The 22,292-nt window shown below is 45.2% G+C and overlaps 1 protein-coding gene across 2 annotated transcripts in view; it reads left to right on the top strand.

Annotated features, from left to right (window-relative positions):
- The window catches only part of cux2b (cut-like homeobox 2b), a 96,335-nt gene extending 79,654 nt beyond the window's left edge, over positions 1–16,681 (top strand). Inside the window, exons 7-22 of one of the 2 annotated variants that reach the window (XM_069701585.1) lie at positions 1,047–1,132; positions 1,549–1,615; positions 4,374–4,422; positions 5,230–5,325; positions 6,619–6,810; positions 6,915–6,973; positions 7,073–7,121; positions 7,331–7,430; positions 7,751–8,380; positions 9,527–9,628; positions 9,783–10,615; positions 12,434–12,599; positions 12,727–13,032; positions 13,120–13,308; positions 13,404–13,680; positions 14,746–16,681. In XM_069701585.1, coding sequence (XP_069557686.1) covers positions 1,047–1,132; positions 1,549–1,615; positions 4,374–4,422; positions 5,230–5,325; positions 6,619–6,810; positions 6,915–6,973; positions 7,073–7,121; positions 7,331–7,430; positions 7,751–8,380; positions 9,527–9,628; positions 9,783–10,615; positions 12,434–12,599; positions 12,727–13,032; positions 13,120–13,308; positions 13,404–13,680; positions 14,746–15,565 — 4,021 coding nt within the window. In that variant the 3' untranslated portion in view covers positions 15,566–16,681. Of the gene's footprint in view, positions 1–1,046; positions 1,133–1,548; positions 1,616–4,373; positions 4,423–5,229; positions 5,326–6,618; positions 6,811–6,914; positions 6,974–7,072; positions 7,122–7,330; positions 7,431–7,750; positions 8,381–9,526; positions 9,629–9,782; positions 10,616–12,433; positions 12,600–12,726; positions 13,033–13,119; positions 13,309–13,403; positions 13,699–14,745 lie in introns of both variants that reach the window. The other variant, XM_069701584.1, reaches the window with a different exon arrangement.
- Positions 16,682–22,292: the final 5,611 nt, after the last annotated feature.

Genomic DNA, 22,292 nt, shown 5'->3' with positions numbered 1-22,292 from the left:
ACAACCTCATCATCACACATGTAGACCATCGCAGGGATGAAATGGAGTCACTATTATTTGTACGCTACATTTCTACCCGTCGTTTAGCAGATAAAGTTTAAAACAGCAAACCAACGGCAACAAAGTAACAGCAACAAAGTAAAGGCAACAAAGTAACAGCAACATTCACAGCAACAAAGTAAAGGCAACAAAGTAACAGCAACAAAGTAAAGGCAACAAGTAGCTGCAACAAAGTAGTGGCAACAAAGTAAGGGCAACAAAGTAGCAGCAATGAAGTAACAGCAACAAAAGTAATGGCAACAACTAGCGGCAACAAAGTAAAAGCAACAAAGTAAAGGCAACAAGTATCTGCAACAAAGTAGCGGCAACAAAGTAACGGTAACAAAGTAAAGGCAACAAAGTAGCGGCTGTGTGGCAGGCCATTCACTTGTTGTTGTCTGTCTGTATAGTAAAATACCCTTCTCTAACCAGTGTGACCTATATTAACCAAGAAGTCACTTATTTTTCCGCTGAGCAAGTATATTTCTGGTGACGTCAGACCTTCTCGGAGCTCTCAAAAAACTCTGACTTCCCTCTTCTCAGTTGCTTATGAATGCGCCATAATTTCATTTGATCACAGACATACTTATAACCTACACACATCACATTACAGTGATTTAGGAATTCCTTGGTAATCATTAAAATGAACAAGATCAAATTTGCCAGTGGTTAGTCACGTAGGGTGACATCACATCACTTCTGTCTTAGCATGATGCTAACGTCAGCTTGACGCAGTCGGATTCAGACTCCGTCGCGCGACGATTTTAGCGAGCGATATTTGAAAGTACCTACAAGCTCCATCAAATGTGTCCCCCAAAGATCTCCCGAAACTGTCCACCGTTGCTTTTTAAACTTCAGTTCGTCTTCTTGTTTTTTGCGAACTCCTCCACACACGCAGGATTAAAGTGCATATTTTTCCATCTCGAGGCCTAAAACTTTATGTTATTATATTTTTAAATGTGATGTAGTGAAGGAACTGACGGAGGCTCCTCCTCTTCTTCCCTCAGGGAGGAGGCGGCGGCGGAGAGCGCCGATGTCAGTTGGGCCGACCGACTATCGGAGGCCGAGGAGAAGATCAAAGTTCTGCATTCGTGTAAGTGGTTTAATTTCATTTAAACCTATTAAAGAGCCGCTACATGTGCGGCGTGGTGCCCCCCTCCCCCCTCCCCCCCCCACACCTCCCTGCTGAAACACTGCTGCTCCTGATTGAATATAAGTTCAAGTTTACACAACAAAAAACTCGGCCACGTGTGATATTATAACAGTAATAAAAGTATAAAAGGTTGTTTTTTTTTCCGACATTGAAAGTGTTTGAACGAGTTTGTGTTTTGAAGGTGAACAAGATTTTAATGTGTCCAGAAACTCGATTGGCAAAAAAAGAAAAAAAAAAAAAAAAGAGAGGGGGGAGGAACATGTCGCTTTAAGGTCAAAGTTCATGTGTTTTTTAAGTTAATATCTCACTTCCTCCCCCCCCGCCACCCTCACCCCCGCCGGTCTGCCTCTCACCAGCTTTGAGTACTGCACAGACCGAGCTGCTGGACCTGCGATGTAAATACAACCAGGAGGTGACCAACAAGTAAGAGTCACATTTTACATTCTATGTTTACTTTACATTTCTGGGAAACCTTCGTCCCCCTCCTCCCTCTCCCCCTCCTCCCTCTCCCCTTCCCTCTCCCTCCGGTCCTGCAGCCCTGATGGTTACACACTGCCACCACTGTGGCCTCCCCCTCACCGGTGCTCGGCGTTGCATTTCGAGTGCCGAAGCCTGCATTTAAAAAAAAAAAAAAAAAGAATTTGCCTGCATAAAAACTCTCCCGTCCGATGGTGCAGCTGAGGAATGCCATTGTAAAGGAGGTGGAGAGCGAGAGTGACTCAGCCGCTAATGCAGGTCGATGAGAGAGGTCTGTGTTTGCCTTCAACCGGCAGCTGGGCCTTGACAGCCCTCAAGAAGAATTGCTCCATTTAAAGATTGCTTCAGAAAACACTCTACCTTGTCCTGGTCTTTGAGCGCAATGTATCCACCGTACGGCTGAAATGAATCTGCGCTCGTATGAAGGATGTCGATAGACATTCAAAGTAAACACTCCTTTGTTTGGGTTGTGCTCCGGAGCACAGTCAGTCGCTGCTAATGGATTTTCTCCCAGGCTTAATCCATGGCGCGATTGAACTGATGTTTCTAGACCCGCTGCCATCCATTTTGTCGGAATCGGACACATTTTCACTTCGGTCTTTACCTTTTTCTTTTTTTGGGGGGGGGGCTGTAGCTTGAAAGATGCATTTTTTTCTGAATGCTTTTTTTTGGTTTTTTTTTTCCCGCTCGCGTTTGTGCCGGTCACGTTCGTCCTCCGAAGACCTACCAGAGCTCCGGCCACTGTTACCCCCCCTCTCCCCTCCCCACCTCCCCCACCCCTACACGCTGACACCCCCCGAGCCGCTCCGAACGCCCGGTCCGGGCCTCTATTACTCTCACTGACTGTTTCCTCAATGTTGATAAGAAAGACTATTTGTCTGCTTCGACTTGAGCGGCCGAGCAGGTAATCAATACAAAACATTTTCCGTACTGCACAAGTTCATTAAACGTGGAGCTGACACCTGTTAGTGTTTGCTGTCAGCGGGGGCGCCATCTATCCCGGCCTTATTGATAGAACCTGGACACGGCCGAGACCCTCCGAAAACCCCCGTGAAACCAGGGCGCCATTAACGCCAAGAATAGGTTGGTGTTTTGGAGGACTGCATTTCTCTTTCTTGAGTCCTTCTAACACACTGAACCTATTAAACTAATGATATTTTAGGTACTCACACATTTAAATGTGAGACAACGGCGCAAACATGAAAGATAATGAAGGTTTGGCTGAATGTATTTAGTTTAATGTGGATTAAAAAAGAAAAAGTCTAATTTTATTACTTTTTCTTTTGGTTAAAAAAAAAAAAAAAAAAAAAAAGGACGACCGTGTCCCGAAATGCCAGAAACCTTATATGTGCATATTTAAATCAATCACAGCGTCCTCGTTAATTCATCCTTATCTACCTTTTGAAAATCGGGTCCCGTGTGTGCAAAATGAAACTGTTGAACTTCAAACAAACCTCATGAATAATCCCGCTGAGCTTCTGTTTAAATTAGACTACTCTGATTGTTAGATGTATGGAGGCGAGTCGGAGTTCAATCTCGAGAGTTCTGAGGAAACCGGTCGTATGTGCGTCCGTTCGCTGATTGGACACTTCGTCGTGATTCACAGGACAGGGGTCGCGTCGTAACTAATGTTTATTGGCGTCTTTAGACGGAGACGACAACACTTGATGAGGATGTTGTTGTTTTTTTTTTACTCTCAGTATCTTCATATAACTTATTAGGGAGTGATTAATTTACCGGACTATTCCAGGTATTGTGGGTAAAGCTTCCAAACAGAAACCGGTTTGGTTGGTTTAAAACATGTTCAATTAAGTTATAAAATTCAAAAAGGTTTTTTTTGACTTTTTTTTGATGGTTAGTGAAACATTTCCTGTCGGTGGTGAAACGGCGAAAATTTGCAGTTATGACCTCATTTTTTCCCAAAATCCAGTTTTGAATTTTGAGCCAGTAGAGGAGCGATGATGAACCGGACCTGATTCCCCTACGGGATTTTCACTGCGTGAATATGGGTCCCGTCGCCCTCCATAGAGAATCATTTGCAGACGTTCCCTTTGGTTCATTTCAACCAATCAGCATGCGGCAAAACCGGCCGACAGTCTTCCACCGCTGCAGCCACCTACCGTGTCCACCCATCCTGAGTACGACGTATTTTTAAAACGAACGGTCCGCGTCTGTTTCCGGTCACCGAGAGTTGCGCTCGTCACCGTCAACAGCCGTCCAATCACAGCGAAGGAGGGGGGCGGGACAAACGCCGATAGCCACCGACGCCTGGCGCCGATTGGTCCGCACTTCAGAGTGGCGGTGCAGAGCGCTAGTACGAAGCCAGACTCCGAAATGATATCAACTCCCAGTTTAAGTCATATACGTGAATTATAGTGAAGTTGGAGATTAAGCCGGACTTTGCTATTTATTTTCTTCTGTTTTGACTCTGATTCCGTTATTATTAAGATTCTTCTGGAACTCTTTTATTTAAATTTCCTGAAATATGTATAAAGAAAGTGTTTCAGCTTTGTTTTTTTGTTTTTTTTGTAAAGGCTTTGTATAATTAACAGAATGTGTAATAACAGCTGGGCTTGTTTTTTTTTGGTCTCGTTGTTTTTTGAATATTTTTTTTCCTGCTTGTTGGAAAGTGCGAAATCCTCCTCAGTAATCCCGTTGTTCTCCCGTCGTCTGCCTGTCTGTCTCGTCTCCGTCTGTGTTCCAGGGCAGAGGAGGTCGGCGCCATCATGGCCAATCTGGAGAAAGCAAACCAGGTGAGTTACACGGTCTCCACCGGCGCACTCCTCTGATTGAGATGCTCCTTCGTTAAGGTAATCACTCCTGTAATCAAGCCTCGGCTTTAATTAGACACCCTCCGTCCTGTGCGCCTCCTCCCCTCCCCAACCCCCACCCCCCTTCCACCCCCCCCCCCCACCTCACCTCACCCCACCCGCCCTCCCCTGAGCGTGTGATTAGCGAGTGTAAACCTGAGCCCCCGTCGGTGGGCTCCACTCGGCGGAGAACAGGAGACTGCCGCGCACGATTGATGCCCGAGTGGCGAACGCCGGGAGTTCGTGGTTATCTCATCGCCTTGATTGCTTCCTGTCCTCGTGATGCTTCTTTTCTTCTTCCCCATCTTGCTTTTTTTTTCTCTCTCTCTCTCTCTCTCTCTCTCTCTCTCTCTCTCTCTCTCTCTCTCACACACGCACTTGTTTTTTATTTTTTATTTTTTCCTCACTCTGCTGCTCTCCGCCAGCAGCTCCTGGATAAATGTTCTGAAAATGAATCATTAATTAGCAGGCCGGGTGTGACAGAGCCGGTAAACAGTTTGGGGAATAAAGTGGGCCGAAACAAACAGCCCCCTCAGCAGAATGAACCGGTGGCTGCTCTCGTTCCCCCCCCCCCCCCACCACCACCACCACCCCCGCTCGCCTCTACAAAAAAAAAAAAAAAAGTTCTGATTTATGTATATGCTCTCACCTTGATCATCTCATTTTGCCAATTTGATGTGGGTGGCGGATGGAAAAGTGGAAAAAAAAAAAAAAAAACTCCCGCTGTGATGCGTCTGTCTGTGTGCGCAGAGAGCGGAGGTGGCTCAGAGGGAAGTGGAGCGGCTGAAGGAGCAGTTAGCCGGTGGCACCGCCGGGAGCTGCCACCCAGCAGAGGGCGCTACCAGGGTAAGAATGACGTCAGGTGTGACGTGCGCTTCTGCTTCTTCGTCCGCATTTACAGAGCTCAGGTACAAGGACAGTGTTTCTATGAACATTTTAAAGGAATATATTTGACTTTTTTACCGCCCGGCACTTTTTGACAACTGCAGCTACATGTTACTTCGCAGATATAATACATGTAATTACTCTCAGCGTATTCTTGTTATAAATACCCTGACATGCTTGATTCAGCTCTGTGAAGATCATCTACGACATTCAGCTTACATGTTAAATCCTCCTTGATAAAAGATATTGATAGAATAATTTAATTATAGCATAATACTGATCATTTCCTGGAGCTTTATGTCCTGATATTTATGTACATTTTGATAATATTGCCTTGTGCTGGAGGACTTTTCCTCATGATGAACTTTTAAGTATTGTAAAACTGTTGTAATGCTACTGTCCCCTTAGTAAATAATTTTATTCTATTAAAGCTTTTTTTGTAAAACTTTTTTTTGGCAACTTCTAAACTACTAATTCAACATTTCTGTGGGAACCTTGTAGTTTTGTCAGTTTCTTTATGAAGTTTCTTCAGACTTTTGCGGTTGCAACTTTTCTTATCGGTTATTCAGAAACTTTCCCTTAATTTTATGGAGACTCAAGGACCTATATGGTTCCACATATTCAGAAAATAAAACCATATAAATAAACAGACATTCCTGGACAAAAACTATAGCAATATAAAAAGAAAAATAGATAAACAGGTAAACAAATAAATAAAAACAAACTCTCAGTCCAGTATATACTTGAGCGTATAGACTTTATAACTTCCTAAGATTGTTAACTCTTTGATATTACCTTTCAAATTGAACAGTATTTAGTATAATTCAGTCCTTTAATTCCTGTGTTTCTTTCTTAATCAAAACAAAAACATACATATACGAGATACCTGTCAAACATTTGCTGCAAAGTCGTATAACATAAATCTTGTAAATGTCCCTTTAATAAAAATGTGCAGATGATGACAAACACAACATAAATGTAGATGTATTTGTTCTGTATAAATCATCAGATTACGATGAAATTATGGTGAATTATGGTGAAATGTTTAATCTGTTGCCTTCGTATCTTGAATTTAGTCCAAGAACTTGTATTATTAAACTTTCTCATCTTTGTAAAAGTTGTATTCTCTTTATTTCCAACTGTTTAATGGATGTTGTGACTCACTGGCCGCCCCCCCCCCTCTGCTGCCTTTAATTCTTTCTGTCCTCCTCCTCACGCCTTCCTCGGTCCTCGTCTCCCTCTCGCTCCCGTCAGGAGAAGAACGAGAGGGGCGACGTGCTGCCCACCCAGCTGGAGGCCGCGCTGCTGGCTAAAGACCGCGAGATCCTCCGCCTCCTTGAGAACATTCAGCGGCTGCAGTTCACGCTGCAGGAAGTCCAGGAGACCTCGGCCAATCAGATCCTCGAGCTGGAGCGGCAGCTCGCCTACAAGACAGAAGCTATTGAGGTGAGCGGCTGCGACACGCCAGGACCACCTCCTCTGTCCTCAGTGGCTCTGATAATTAATGAGTCTCTCATTAATAAAACATCTTTGTCTTTTTTCTCTTCCAGAGATTAGAAGCTAAACTGCAATCCCAGATGGACTACGAAGAGATTAAAACTGAGCTCAGGTGATAATTGGTTGTGTCGGAACGTGTCACCAATTGATGTTAAAGTATATACATAGAATATATGACTTTGTCTGCATGTTTTTTTTTTCCCGTCCGTAGTATCCTAAAGGTTATGAAACTGGCTTCAGCGAACGGCAGCTCATCCCAGGTGTGTAAACTGCTGCACGAGCTTCATGTTCACAAAGCAGTTTTTAAGCAAATTCCTCCTCCTTTTACCAATTTATACCTTCTATTTCCTCTTAATATTCTAACAGCGGCGCCACCGAACGCTCCACTGATCCATCATCCATTATAAAAGATATTGACGGCCGCTGTAATTGATTAATCGGACATTAACGGGTTTGTGTTTGTGTGCAGGATTCTGCCAAAGCTGCCGAGGCTCTCCTGCTGGATAAAGAGGCCTTTCTTCCATCTCACAAGTACCTGGTGGATAAAACCCGAATATTGCACAGCAATGGTAAAAAAAACAACAACAAAAAAACAACAACTTTAAATTACTTTAAATAGTTTTGTTTGTGGAGTTTTGAGAGGCAGGAAGTTTTGTCATCTTCTAAAAAACTGCCCGTAGTTCAATGACTGCTTGGCACCCGGCAGTCGGACTCAGTCGATTCTGTAGTCGATGTTTTTCAGACTTTTAGACTCCCTAAGATGTCGTCCGGAGAGAAAGTGATTTAATTCTTGAAATATCCGGGTTTTAAACTGGAAGACATTTGGTGTGAGTCCGTGCGGCCGTGTGCAGACTCAGGGAGTGAGTGATGACGCGTTTTCTGTCTCCAGATGACGACCACTCTGAGGACACAGGTAGGGAGACAGGCCGGCCGCCCGGCTCCCATTCGTCCTCCTCTCAGGCGGACAGTCGTGCCTCCCCCAGCCCCGGCCCCCCCACCCTGGACGGCTCCTCCTCCGGCCACGACCTCCCCCGCCCCTTCTCCGTGTCGCCGTGCTCCGGGGACCGACTGTCGGGAGACCACATCCTCCACAGGCAGCTCCTCTCGCCCCACTTCAAAAAGGACGGCCTCATGGCCTTCCCCACCGCCCTCTATGCAGCCAAAGTCGCCCTCATGTCGGCCTCCCAGGGGTCGGTGGGGGCGGGCAGCGTCGACGCCGGCTTGCCCAGCGACCAGTCGGAGAGCGGCAGCTCGACGGCGGGAGACGACGACCAGCTGGACACGGCGGAGATCGCCTTCCAGGTGAAGGAGCAGCTGCTGAAGCATAACATCGGCCAGCGGGTGTTCGGCCACTACGTGCTGGGCCTCTCCCAGGGCTCGGTCAGCGAGATCCTGGCCAGACCCAAACCCTGGAGGAAGCTGACCGTGAAGGGCAAAGAGCCGTTTATTAAGATGAAGCAGTTCCTCTCCGACGAGCAGAACATCCTGGCGCTCAGGACCATCCAGGTCCGACAGAGAGGTGAGAGAAACATGCAGTCTCAGCTGGGAAGTATTCGGTACTCCATTACACACGGCTTTACTGCACAGAACTGTCATTGATCATTTAAAAACCACTGAGTTGGAAGAGAAAATGACTTTAAAGGAAGTATCAGAAATGTCCTCCATGTTCATCCGCTGCCATTTGTATACAAATTGTAGGGCAGTTGATATTTTAAATTTTCCTTACTGCGATCAAACCCTGTGGAAAAAAACGAAACAATTAATTGTTGAAGTTGAATAAGTATTGGGTCTAATTTAGCTTATTGTGTCTTAGTGTCCAAAAAGTCTTAAAAACACATCAGTGGGCAGACTTTAACATTGGGTAGCATGTTTATGGTAATGCAGCTCTTTGTATTAATCCACCAGAGAAAATAGTCCCCAGCTAACACACAATTTACTCTCATATTAGTTACTGCTAACATCTGTAAGGCCCAGTTTTCTTTCCATTTATAGGAAATGTAATTTTTGTGACCTTAATTGTTTGTTTCTCTGCTAATTATAATCTTTTTTAATGAGATTTGGGAAGTAACTGCGCGATTTTTTTTTTTTTTGCATAAACAAATTGTGTAACATCTGATATTTTAGGTAATTTATATCCTCAGCCTCGTTTTGTCTTGAAAATAGATGTTTTCGATGACTCGGTTAAACAGGTGATGCCACATGTTGCCAGAGCGACTAAAATAAGACCTGAGATGTTGTAAAAAATCTCTTTCCAGAGGGGTTTTGAGTGGATTTGGAGTTTCGTGCGGCCGCGATGTACCAATACGTTCTCTGAGCAGATACAATCGTGCCGTGTTGTTTCGGCGGCTCGGCTCCTGGACCTGCGCTCCTTTTAAACCTCTAATCTACTTGGACCTAATCCTTGACTCCTGCACGGCTTCCTCTGCCATGTTTATAGTGTTACTTTTAAACTTTGTTTTCTCCCTAGATTCACCGCTTTTGAAAGTTGAGCTTCCCGTATACTGCAACCTCAGACAGCACGCGCTCAAAGGCAGCCATTGATCTAGCAGTCAAAAGCAAAAGCTTTGGAACTGCTCTCTGATCAACCATCCCACTCACCCCCCCCCTCCGCTCTCCTCCCTCCCTCCCTCTATCTTTATCTCTTCTCTGTTACCCTCTGTGGCAGGGAGCATCACTCCGCGCATCCGAACTCCTGAAACTGGGTCAGACGACGCCATTAGGAATATCCTGGAGCAGGCCAAGAAGGAGATCCAGTCCCAGAGGGGAGGTGAGACTGCATGTTTCACAGTTAAAAAAAAAAAAAAAAAGCCACACTGATTGATTTTTTTGTTTTGTTATTGACAGTGATTTTTATTTTCCGTTTTGGTTTAAATGCTTTAAACTGGAAGTGTGATCAGCGCGTGGCTCTTTTTCTCCTTTAGGTGACGGCAAGTCGTCTCTGAACAGCTCGTCGGGCAGAAGCAGTAACGGGCCGGGCGGCAGCTCCGACGAGACCATAAAGAACATCTTGAACCAGGCGCGGAGGGAGATGGAGGCCCAGCAGCACGCCCTGATGGAGATGGAGGCGTGCGGCCGGGCCTCCACGGCCAGCTCAGGAGTCCAGGTGGAGCAGCTGGGGCCCCCCGAGCGCTCCAGGGGCCTCGCTCTACCCATCTCCATCAAACAGGAGGAAGGAGGCTGCGTCACCGTGTGCATGGCCAACTCCATCAGCAGCCCCCAGACGCCGCTCAGCGTCCTCTCCCCCGCCGCCTTCGTCCAGAACATCATCCGCAAAGTCAAATCGGAAATCGGCGAGGTGGGCACGTACTTCGATCAGCACTGGTCGCACGAGCGGGGGCCTCTGGGGCTCATCGGCGGAGGCAGCTCCCGGCCCTTCACTTCGGTCTCCCCCTCCCTGTCTTCCTCCTCCTCCGGGCCCTCCGCCCTGCCCCGGCCCTGGCCCCGCCTGGAGAACGGCGAGTGTCTCCCCAACAGCGAGGAGGCGTCCGCCGCCGAGGACGAGCTGAGCCTGGGCCGGCCGGTGGAGGTGAAGGTGGAGTCGGACACCTCGGTGAGCGGCGAGTCTCCGGGACCGGGACGCCTCTCGTACTACCCGGCCTACATCCCCCGCACGCTGAAGCCCACCGTGCCGCCGCTGACTCCGGAGCAGTACGAGATGTACATGTACCGGGAGGTGGACACCCTCGAGCTGACCCGGCAGGTGAAGGAGAAGCTGGCCAAGAACGGCATCTGTCAGAGGATCTTCGGTGAAAAGGTCAGACGCCGCTCTGTCATGGCGACGTTTGCATGCTGCAGCAAAAACAAACAGCAGGAAAATACTGAAATCTCATCCTGCAGCAGGAGATAAGAGAGATGAGACATGCATGATATTAACAATTACATTATGCTTTTGATATATTTTCAGGGGTGTAAAATTCATAAACAGTGAACGTAAGCAGCCAAAAAAAAATACAAAATATTTGCCATTTTTACGTCCTTAACGGTTTCAGACCTTCAGACAACATGAAATATAAGACCAAGGTAACCTCAGTAAACACAAAACATACCAAAATAACACAAATTAATTCCCTCCTTTAAACCTGATAACAAGTCCCACCATTTTAGCAGCGGTATATGCAGCCCACAGCTTCTTGGCATGGAGCAGACTTCCTGCCTCCCATGTTAAATATCAAGTCCTGAGCATCATCACACTACAAACATCCCGTTTGACTTTGACACCGTTGCCTGAGGTGATCTACCCCGACGAAAAAAAACACGTCAAAACCCCCAAAAAGAAAACTGTTCAAAGTTTACTATATTGTCCTGAAAGCCTGCAGCTGCTTTGTCAGACAATATATTCTTCTTTACTTCTCCTCCTTTGGATCCGAGGCGTCGCCTTTCTTTTCTTGTTATCCGGTGCCGTCGACCCCGTTTTTTTTTTTTTTATTGCCGAGAGGCTCTGCGTTCGGACGAGTGTGTTTCATTCGTGCCCTTGAAGAAGCTTTAAGATGCTGAAGATGACCAAACTGTCCTCCGTGTGTACGACTCTCACTGGGGTTCGTAAGTCTTCCCAGACTGATGGATTTCAACAGATCGTCTCTTGTGGAATTTCCCTTTAGACACAGTGTGCATGAAGCGCTTCTGTGCCGATAAAGTCTCATTAACTCTAAGATAATCAACCAAATCAAGTTATCGGTGAAATATGGTTGAATGAATAGGGAAGATCAATGTTGGATACATTTGTTTCTTAAATTGATCAAATCATTGTGTAATTAAATGTGTTCTCCTTGAGCCAGATGTTGTATTTTATTGAAATATTTTGAAGCCTTTTACTGTGACAAACATGCAACAACAGAGGAAATAATGACAGAAAATATTTGCATTCACAGAACTATATTTTATTTGCATTTTTCCTGAACGAAGCCGCTGTATGTTCTATATTAGTTTTACTTGTTCAGCCCCAGAAAATGTGCTTTTATTTCCAGAAAATCCCTCTGGGTGTTTTCCCAGGCACCTCTGTGATTTGTCAGTTCGTTCTCTCTGCAGTGGATGAAATATATAACAGCTTTCATGGTGCACTGTTTTTTCTTGCGCTTGGTGATATATGAGCTTGAAAACTGTTAATTAGACTGTTGTAAAATATCTTCAAACTCAGCTCCACTTCTGTTGAAGACTGTTTTTATATCCTTTTTTTTTTTTACTTTCAGGTGTGAAGAGAGATTTTGTGAAGAAAAATGTTTCATATTTAAAATGTTCGTTGTTGAGTTATGACAACAAACATTACCTCAGTGGATTCACAGTCGTATAAATTATAATATGGCAATTTGAAAATATGAGTGGATGGACTTTTTTCACCTTAATGAAATGTTCTGCAAGTCTAACTTCAAGCTGGAAACTCACCCAACATACTCATTTATAGTGTGTTGTTGCCCTCTAGTGGTTGTTGGCTGAACGTGCAGGATTGAGGCCAAACTAAATGTTAAGAGCAAATTGATTTCCTTATTTAATAATAATAATAATTCAGACAATGAATCCTTTATAAACTTCGTGTCAGTGATGTTACAACATATTAACCTGCGGTCGTACGTCGCAGGTGCTCGGGCTCTCTCAGGGAAGCGTGAGTGATATGCTGTCTCGGCCCAAACCCTGGAGCAAGCTGACCCAAAAGGGCCGGGAGCCCTTCATCCGCATGCAGCTGTGGCTACTGGACCAGCTGGGCCAGAGCCTCAACCCGACCCCGAACCAGGGCCACGCTCAGGGTGAGGCTCACTTCCATGGAAACGGACAAACAAGACTACTTAAAATGCTGCGTTAAAAAAAAAAGACAAGTTGCAATATTTGAACATACAGCGGATGCAGAGTGTGATGGTTCCTCCCTGCTTCCAGATAAAAGCCCAGTGATGGCCCAGTCTTCGCCCTCCCCGCCTCCCAGCCCGGCGGAGAGCCACCCGAGTCCGCTGGTTGAGCCCGTCAGTCTCTCCCTGGAGAGCAGCAAAGAGAACCAGCAGCCCGAGAGCCTCGGCTTGGGGTTGCCCGCCCACCACGATGGAGGGAAGTCCACCCCCAGCCTCATGGCGCTGCATCAGCCCACGAACCCACTGGGCATCCAGGAGCTGGTGGCCATGTCCACGGAGCTCGACACCTACGCCATCACCAAGAAGGTCAAGGAGGTGCTAACGGACAACAACCTCGGTGGGTCTGAGCTGACACTAAAGGATGAAACTGTTTATGAATGCAGTCAGCGGTCCTAGATTTACTGTGTGTGTTTGTTCCCCACAGGCCAGCGTCTCTTTGGTGAGACCATCCTGGGTCTGACTCAGGGCTCCGTGTCCGACCTGCTCTCCAGGCCCAAACCGTGGCACAAGCTCAGCCTGAAAGGCCGGGAGCCGTTTGTCCGCATGCAGCTTTGGCTCAATGACCCTCACAATGTGGACAAGCTGAGGGCCATGAAGAAGATGGAGAAGAAAGGTGGGGGCCGTAGAACTCTTTCAGGACAAGTATGAGGATTTGTTGGTGTTTTGTAACCCCCCCCCTAACGATATCCATCCCTGTTTCCCCTGCAGCCTATCTGAAGAGGCGGTACGGGCTGCTGAGCACCGGCTCGGACAGCGACTCGCCCAGCACTCGCTCTGAGTGTGTGAGCCCGGCCCTGGCCTCGCTGGACCTGTGCCCCTACAGCCAGGTGAAGAAGCCTCGGGTGGTGCTTGGAGCGGAGGAGAAGGAAGCCCTGAGGAAGGCCTACCTGCTGGAGCCCTACCCCTCTCAGAACACCATCGAGATGCTGGCCTCGCAGCTCAACCTCAAAACCAACACCGTCATCAACTGGTTCCACAACTACAGGCCAGTCCGATGCCCTTGGTGACCGACTAATGGCTGCCTTTGTTGTTTTTTATTTAATGTGCCAATCATAGACTGGATATAAAAGTGGACGTAGCGTCCGGCTCTGAAAAATGAGGCCGATGCGGAAAGTGCCTTAAGCTGCAATACCACCGGGCGCCACTAGGGGTTGGCTCCAAAAAGGCCTCCGGCTCCATAGACTCCCATTCAACTTCTTTCATAAAATTATCTCGTAGTCGTTAGCTAAAGTCGCTCCTTCGTATTAGTTTTCTGGCGGTCCATCTGAAAATAATCCGTCATTAATAAGAAAACGAGATTTAAAATCGTCCTGATGTGTGCCAATTTTTGACAAATTCAGCCAACTTTGGATCCCTATAGCTCAGGCATACTTTACAAAACAAACATCATTCAAAGTCTAAATGGGTCACAAAACTTTGTTCTTTCATTGACTAAAACGGTGATTTAATATCTGTCACGGTTATTTCAAAATCGCAGTTTAAGTTTTATAAACTCTTTGGAAGGTTCAGATCTGAAGTGGGTGATGCCCCCGAAGTATTGTGGAAAAAAAGTTGCGTTAATCCTGTTTATTTGCCCACAGTTTTCCCTTAAACATGCACAATTTATACATCAAATGGGAGGGATTTTTGTTAGCTTTCACTTAGTGCAACTCTCATTGCGACAGGATTCACGGTTTTGGCCAAACTCCTCTCTGAGCGACGAGTGCTCCAATAGACTCCCATTATATCTGAGCTCTGAAAGTTCAGGTCTAAATCTGAGGTTGTCTCTAACCTGCGGCCGAGTCTATATAGTACGAAGTTGGAAGATGAAATTTAAAATAGTTATTACTGACAAGTTTATGCTGCTCGCTGTAAAAAAAAAAAAAAAAAAGGTGACCATTGATACTCTTAGCAGGACATATGAAACTTGAGCAGCTACATTGGCATACTCAAACTTCCTGCAGGAACTTTCTAGTTACCACTATAGAAAGGAATATCTCACGAATAATTTAGAAATGTAAATGTAAACATCCTCTATCTCTGAGACTTTTTATTTTGTGTTTGCGTGCAGGTCCAGGATGCGACGGGAGGTGCTGATGGAAGGTCTGCCAGACAACGACACCGACGCCGAGCACCACAGCTACTCCCCGTCATCGACCCGGAGCCCCCACTCTGACGGAGAGGAGAGGAGGCTGCAGCAGCCCTCAGGACACATCCACTCCAGCCTTCCTCTTCGTGCCAACACCGCACGGCCTCACGTCAAACAGGAGCAGGCGACAGACAGGGAAGACGAGGGAGAGGAGGAACGGGAAGGCGCTGTGAAACAGTCCAGAGTTCAGTGTTTTCCCGCCGCAGTGCAGTTCCCGCCGTTGAAAAGCGAGCAAGAGGACTCCAACGCCGGCTGTCGTGAACCCCACCTGGCTGGCCAGAGCCTGAGGCTGGAAGAAGGTATGAGCAGCCAGTCTCAGGGGCTCTACCCCGGAGCAGTCTCCATAGACGGTCCCCAGAGGGCCAGCCAGTCCAGGCACGAGGGAGGCGAGGAGTCCGGAAAGTCGCCCATCGACCCGGTCAGCTTCAAGGCCTCGTCGGAGCCGTGCCGCAGCAGCCTGGAGGTCTCCCTCAACTCGCCCTCTGCCGCGTCCTCGCCCGGCCTCATGATGTCAGTCTCCCCGGTCCCCTCCTCCTCCGCCCCCATATCGCCCTCGCTGCCCAACCCGCCCTCGACGAGCACCAATCACAGCCTGGACCCCAACCCGCTGCCCCCCTTCCAGAGCCCCAAACTCAACAGAAGCTCTCAGAGACGCAATGAGAAAATGGCCAACCTCAATAACATCATCCACAGGCTAGAGAGGGCCGCCAATCGAGAAGAAACACTGGAATGGGAGTTTTAAGGTCCACGTTACTTGTATGTAGTCCCGATGACCCTCGCGGCACACAAGGAGAGTCCTCCGACCGAAGCTTCCTGCAGGCTTGGAGCGGAGCCTGGCTCCCGAAGGCCTGTCCTCTCAGACTGATAACTCATAGGAAACGGGAACGCGGAGCCGAACATACGCCTGAATTCCCTACGAGAACTTAAAAAGAGTTGAAAAAAAATTTATAAATGTGTATTTGTTTTTGTTGTTTTTTTTTTTCTTTTGATAATGCATACTACTTTGAAATATATGTGACAGCACTAGCTGTCGTTTTACCTATTGGACTTGACGTGAAGACTTTTGCAGCTATGGTGTCATCAAATGTACACTGAAGTTCTGTAGATTGCCACTGGGTGAGATTAAAAAAAAGACCCCTGTCTTAAGCCATTAAAAGCACTATAACTATTTGAAAAGAGACATTGACCAAATTTGCTACTTTTTGAATAGCAATTTTTCAGATTTTGTCTGTAAGACTGGACAGTTTAAGTCAAGTAACATGAAATCCTATTACTGACTGAGGGATAGTCCTTTAAGACTCTAAATATTCAACATCTTGTATGTACTTAGTTTCTTGGTGATATGTTTTGAAATATTTGTAACTCACACGTATAAAAATGTGGTTGTACATGTTGTAGAATTGTCTGCAATAGCCTTCTCTAAACCTGATGTAGCATGGTACTCACCTGACCCTGTTATCCTCTGTAGTTAGTCACCTGTGATTATACTTGAGCGAAAACAAGAGAAAAAAAAAAAGTTGAAAACCCTGCAAAAAATACGAAAAAAGGAAATGTTAAATCTAAATGAGTAGAGTACTTTTAAGTGTTTTTGTTTTCTTCCTTTTTCTTTGAATAATCCTTGAGGTTTACAGTTTAGGGCCCTTTTGTGCTTGTGGCGGGAAGTGGAAACATCCACTCGACGCCGAGCACAGTTTACATGATTTCTTTCAGACTTACCTCTCTGACCCTCGAAGGCACTGGTTTCTCAGACTGTAACGGGCCAAGACACAGGACACCTGGTTTACCTCAGATTATGTTGATGCACATCACGCTCCGACCATGCGTTTCATTCTTGACACATGAACACGACCCGCACTTATTTTTGAAACCACGAGCGCGCAGGGGGCGGGGGGGGGGGGGGGGGAGTACTCCGTGTCGTGCCTCAGATGCGAGTTCACGCCTCGAAACAGGTCAAACATGAAGCGAGTTTTAAATGAGAAAAAAAATCTGTCTTTTACAAAGTTTGCAATGATACGGAGGTAAATATTCATTTGTATTATGATCCTCCCGACAGGTTTTTTTTTTTTTTACTGCAGAATATATTGTACTTAACGTAACGCCTCTGCTTACTGTTACGGCAGTACAGCGCCGTGCGTTGATCTCCGTCGCGGCTGAAGCTCGTAGCATTTGAGAGCACGACACACACGCAGTACGACTTTCTTCCTCATCGACCTGAAATCATCCGATCTGTAAGTACGCTGTATTCAAGAACACAAAAAGGTTACAGGTATCCCCCTCATATTATCTTTGACCACTTGTGTATCGTGTCCGTAGACGTTTCTTTGTCATGCTTGCAAGATGTTCTTTATGTATTTTGCCTCTATTTTATACTCAGAACAGTTAACTAGATATTCAATACCTCGTGTATGAAGTACTTACAGCACTTAGATTTTTTTTTTTTGACAATTGTGAGGACTCGAGAAAAATTTCAAATATCAACATTATCCTAACTTAGTGTCCACAAGTCTTTGCCTTTACTGTATCGTTGAAGTTGGTAGTAAACACTTGCACATGTCTACATAGTTCAGAGGACTTGGATTGTATTATGTAGAGATATATATTACACAATTACTAAAAAAAATAAAAATAATAATAATATCTTACATTCTTGGAACAAAAATGTGCTGATTATATTGAAATAGAGTGTACAGATTTAATAAACCAAACCCATTCAAGCCAGTTCTGGTCTGGCAAGCTTGCCCACGTTTTAGACCTTCTCTCAGGGTAGTCTTGCTTTTTAAAGCTTTATTGAAACAGTTGCTCTCATCAGTGGTTGGCGATTATGATAAACATGTGGCGTAGAGAATGACTCCGTTATATATTAAATGAACACGTGGAAGTTGTATGAATACGGGAATTTCAACTTTCGCGGAAGAAGGAAGCGGTGGGGGTGGTTTCATTGGAGAATTGTTGCTGTTTTGTAATTCATTACACAGATGTGTCAAAGTGCAGTGGAGACTGGAACCACCGGGATGAGGCTAATGGGTTGCATTTCTTTTATTTTTTTTTATTTTTTTTTTTAGATCAGCAGACTTTGCTCTCTAAAAAATAGTGTTTTTGTTTCCTCTCGAAGCCACAGAAGATTTTTTTTTTTTTTTTTTCTGTGGTTTTCATACCACCATATTTTGTGCATAATATACTGTATGATTAGAAGTGGCATTTCTTATGTGAAAAATTTCATTGTCTCTCATGGTAACATGGACATATGACTGAAAAAGAAATGTATTTACCTAGACCATTATCTCTTCACGTAAAAGCTCATCTCATTGTTTTGCATGCAAATCCATTCTGGTCACATGACAAGGGATAGACTGTTTTTGTGTTATTGTTCTTGCACAGGGACGTCGAGTCAGCACTTAGTGAAGTCCATGCATGGTGCAGCTGATAACTGTGGCTCTCACAAAGTCATCATGATTCCAGTCAAATCAGAACCCGACAAACATGACTTCCAGGTAAATATTTAAATCAAGATTATGTTGTGCCATATCATATGCCTCACGCATTATCCCCACGGAGAAATGCCTTGTGGTGAAGTGTGATCTGTGAGCTGTGTAGGGCTGTGTGTAACCCCGTTCAGAAAAAGCAAAGCTTTTTTTTTTTATTATTATTTTATTCCGAAAGCCCTACACATTAGATGGTTTTTATTTTATAATTGACTTTAGTCACTAAATAATGAAGTAACTGGTTAGCAGAACTTGAATGGTTGCGTTCAGAGTTACGAATATAGAAACAATATTTACAACTCTGGCACTGAGGGTTTGTCACAAAGAAAAATCTGAAAGTCAGCTGTGAGCCAATAAAGGGAAGTTTCCTGCAGGCTTAAATAACTGTCGAAACGCCTCACACGTCAGGCTATGAAATGTTAAAGAATAGACAAAGGTATGCCAAGCGTCTTGGAAATGAAATTGCATATGTAAGCCATCAGTCAATACATAATTGTTTAAGATCCTGCTGTGTTGTGTTTTTATTTCTTTATGGCGAGGAATGAGCACTCGAGTATGGATATATGCAAACGAATAATCGCGAACAAGTTCATAAATGTACGTGTATAAAGCCAGTATAAAACCTCCCTGTAGTTTGTATTGTATGCTTTAACAAAATGATCTATTTCAATTTGTTTTAACTATGAATCATGCTTCATCATTATGATGATGTAGACACTTTCTCAATCTGATTGAATTCAGAATGTAACTCATTACATTTGATTACTTTTCTAACAAATGTTTTAAACCAGGCAGTAAAGCTGATAAGTGATAAAAAGTCAATTCAAACTAAGGTGTAGACCTCACAACAGAACTCGACACTGATTATTGTCAAACTTTTGTTAAAAGTTCTATAATATAACTTGAATTAATATTGCAATGTTTGGATTGATCACAAGTATGTTGATCACAACTGACTGCAGTGAAGTAAAAATGACACCATAACCTCAAACCAAGTCTACGTTCAGGTAAACTCCATGCTGAGTGATGATATAACTACCAGCAAGGTTGGAGACCGTTCACAGTTTTTTTTACACGCCGGTTCCCGAATCACTCTTTTTAAATATCTCCTCGTCTTATTTGACGACATGGCAAACCTCCTCGCTGTGAGCAATGAACTTTGATTTGATTGGCACACGAGAAACAGTGCAAATTCAAAGAAGAGGGGGAAAAAAAAGACTAATATTTACTCTGTGGCAAAAATTAGTCTTATATTCTATAAGCTTTTTTACAAGAAAGAATATATTTTGAGGTAACCCCTTTTGTAATCACCAACATTGAATAGAATAGTAACTGTGATTCAATTACATATTTGATCTCTCAGTAACTAACAATTACATTTATTTTTGGAATTTAATAACATATTTTGTCCACGTAAGTGTGACGGTTACACTTATTTTTTTTTTTCCTAATTAAACCCATCAACCGTGTATTATATTCGGCCTTTTGTTGGCAGTCCGCTGCCCCGCTGCCCACTGTTTACATGATCGTACCCGCATGGTGTACCTAAGCCCCTCCCACCTCCTCCCTCCTCCCTCCCCCTCCCCCCCCCCCCCTCCGAAGAGCATCGCTCTGACGCGATGACGTCAGACGCAACGTAAGGTTTCGTCGGGCTGGAGAATTCGCGGCGATGGCGACGGCTGCTCGGAGCTGGAAGGGGACGCAGTGAAAGCTGGCCTTCGGCTCGGAATATGACCAGCGTCTGTTGGATCGAGGTCGGCGTGCCGCTTCAGTAACCCGCGCGGGCTTTCGGATGAATCTCTCGGCTCCCGACTTCTTCTTCTCGACGCACGTTTCCGCTGGTGAGTCCGCCGGTTGTAAAAGCCGTTGCTTTTTCGGTGTGTTTTGACGGGAGGCCTCCGCGCCGGGGTCCGCCCTCCATCTCACAACAACAAAAACAGTACCCCCCCCCCCCCACACACACACACACACACACCTACCTCTCCAAGCCGGCTAACGCTAGCCAGCCAGCTTAATGGCCAAACGCCGAGCGTCACGAGGTCTACGGGCTGGTAGTCGGGACTTCCATCACGTCGACTTCTTGCGATCCGAAATAAAAACACTTTTGGCGGCTGAGCGCTGAGCTCGCTCGCGTCGGAGCTATTCGATGGACGTTAGCGGGATAGCTTCAGGAAAAAAAAAAAAAAAAAAAATCGAGCTTCACGTCACCCAAAAGAAAAAAGGAGCAGGTTACTTTTGTCTGTTGATCCTCCTTTTTTTTTTTTATATCACTAGTGGCGCCAGCTCCTGACTTTTTAAAGGATTTCTTCGTATCTAGTTACGCTGCAAAGTACTTGATGCATCTATTAAAAAAAAAAAAATCACCGTGAGTGTTTGGGTGTTTTTTTGTTGTTGTTGGTTTTTTTTTATTATTATTTTTTTAATTGCCAAGGCTACGCGTTTGGAAATAACACTACGAAGCATTTTTTTTTTTTTTTTATATACCTGGACGTGCACGTGAAGGGTTGTGTCACGTCATCACCTTCCCTCCCCTCAAAGTCTGTATTTTTTTTTTTTTTTTTTTTTTAACTTGATTTAAAACAACAACAACAACAACAACAACATGCAGGAGATTGTGGGCTCGATAATGTTTGCAGCCTGTGATACACGCCGGCCTGTCACGGGACAGGAGTAACGTTAAGGCTCTAAGGGGCTTAGCCTTCCCTGTGTGACTGAACTCAGCCAGACTGAGCGGGTCATGAGCCCGTCTGCGGGGGCAGATAGGCTTTATCAGGTAGCTGCAAGCAGAAGTGAAAGCTGGACTCCTCTCACTGAGTGAAGTAATGACCCCCCCCCCGCTCCCCTCCCCCCCTGTTGGCTGCTTTCACAACTGTCCCAAAGACCAGGCGATGCTGAAACAAGGGGGATTTTTTTGTTGTTGTTGTTTTTTTTGTGTGTCTTCTTTCGCATCCCCGGGCATTTTTTTTTTTAAAATGTTTCCCGAGAAGGTGCGTGTGGAGCTCCTGAGCCGCCCCATCCGCTGACCTTCTTAGATCAGATTTCAGTCCCTTGCAAAAAAAAAAAAAAGTAGCTGACCTTTCCAAGTGTTTGCGGGCCCTGTGTGCCGAGAGATCCCGAACAGGTCGCCCGGTGTTTTTGAAAAGAGATGTTAGAGGAGATATCACCTTACAGGAAAAAAAAAAAAAAAAAAAAAAGCACAAGAATGAGCTCTGTAGAGATAGTTTACAACAATACCTGACCAAAAAAAAAAAAAAGAAAAGAAGTTGTTATTTTCCGAACGCTGGAGGTGAATAACATTTTTCAGCTGTTTCAAGGGAAGGAAACTTCTACCAGCCAGCTGCTGAATACGGTGATAGTTTGGCTCCGCTAACTTGTGTTTTGCTCGAGCAGACATTTGGGCTCGTAACTAAGCATCGTTGGGCAATTTAGCCACAAAAAAAAATCATCTGTACACTGCACGATCTTCAAAACTGTACTACGTATGGAGCTGCAGTGCTCTTGTTTATTTCTGTCAGCGACCATGAGATGATCAGTTCCAGCGACCGAACCATGTCTGTACGCTAGCTAGACCGTAGACTCAGTGCTTTGAGATCCAGCTGGCTTTTTATTTTTATTTTATTTTTTCTTTCTCCCCCCCCCCCCCTCCTCCTGCAGCTGAGTTTAAGTGGTATCTCGGAGCTCGCATGCAAGCCGCCGTGACCACCAGTACATCTATATTTGCCAGGGAATCAAAAGAGCTTCTGTAGCTTGTACTGTACGTCTCAGTGAGGAAGTCTGCTTGTTTTTCAAAATGTAGAAGAAGTTTGTGAGGAGAAGTGTTTTTTTTGTTGTTGTTGTTTTCTTCCTCTTCATCATTCGGTTTTAATCTCCACAGATTTCCATGTCTGACGTGTGAGAGTTTCCAAACGGGATCATCGGGACCGCTTGTTGTCCGTCGCTTATTTTGTCTGTGGTAAGTGTAAAAGATAGATCACACGCTTTTGTGGA

The sequence above is a fragment of the Brachyistius frenatus genome, unplaced genomic scaffold (assembly GCF_029030835.1).
Source record: "Brachyistius frenatus isolate BFR_SWC_R1_liver_20210118 unplaced genomic scaffold, ASM2903083v1 Contig_37, whole genome shotgun sequence".
NCBI lineage: Eukaryota > Metazoa > Chordata > Actinopteri > Embiotocidae > Brachyistius > Brachyistius frenatus.
Note: the sequence above shows the minus strand (reverse complement) of the source record. Positions and strands in the feature narration are given on the sequence as shown.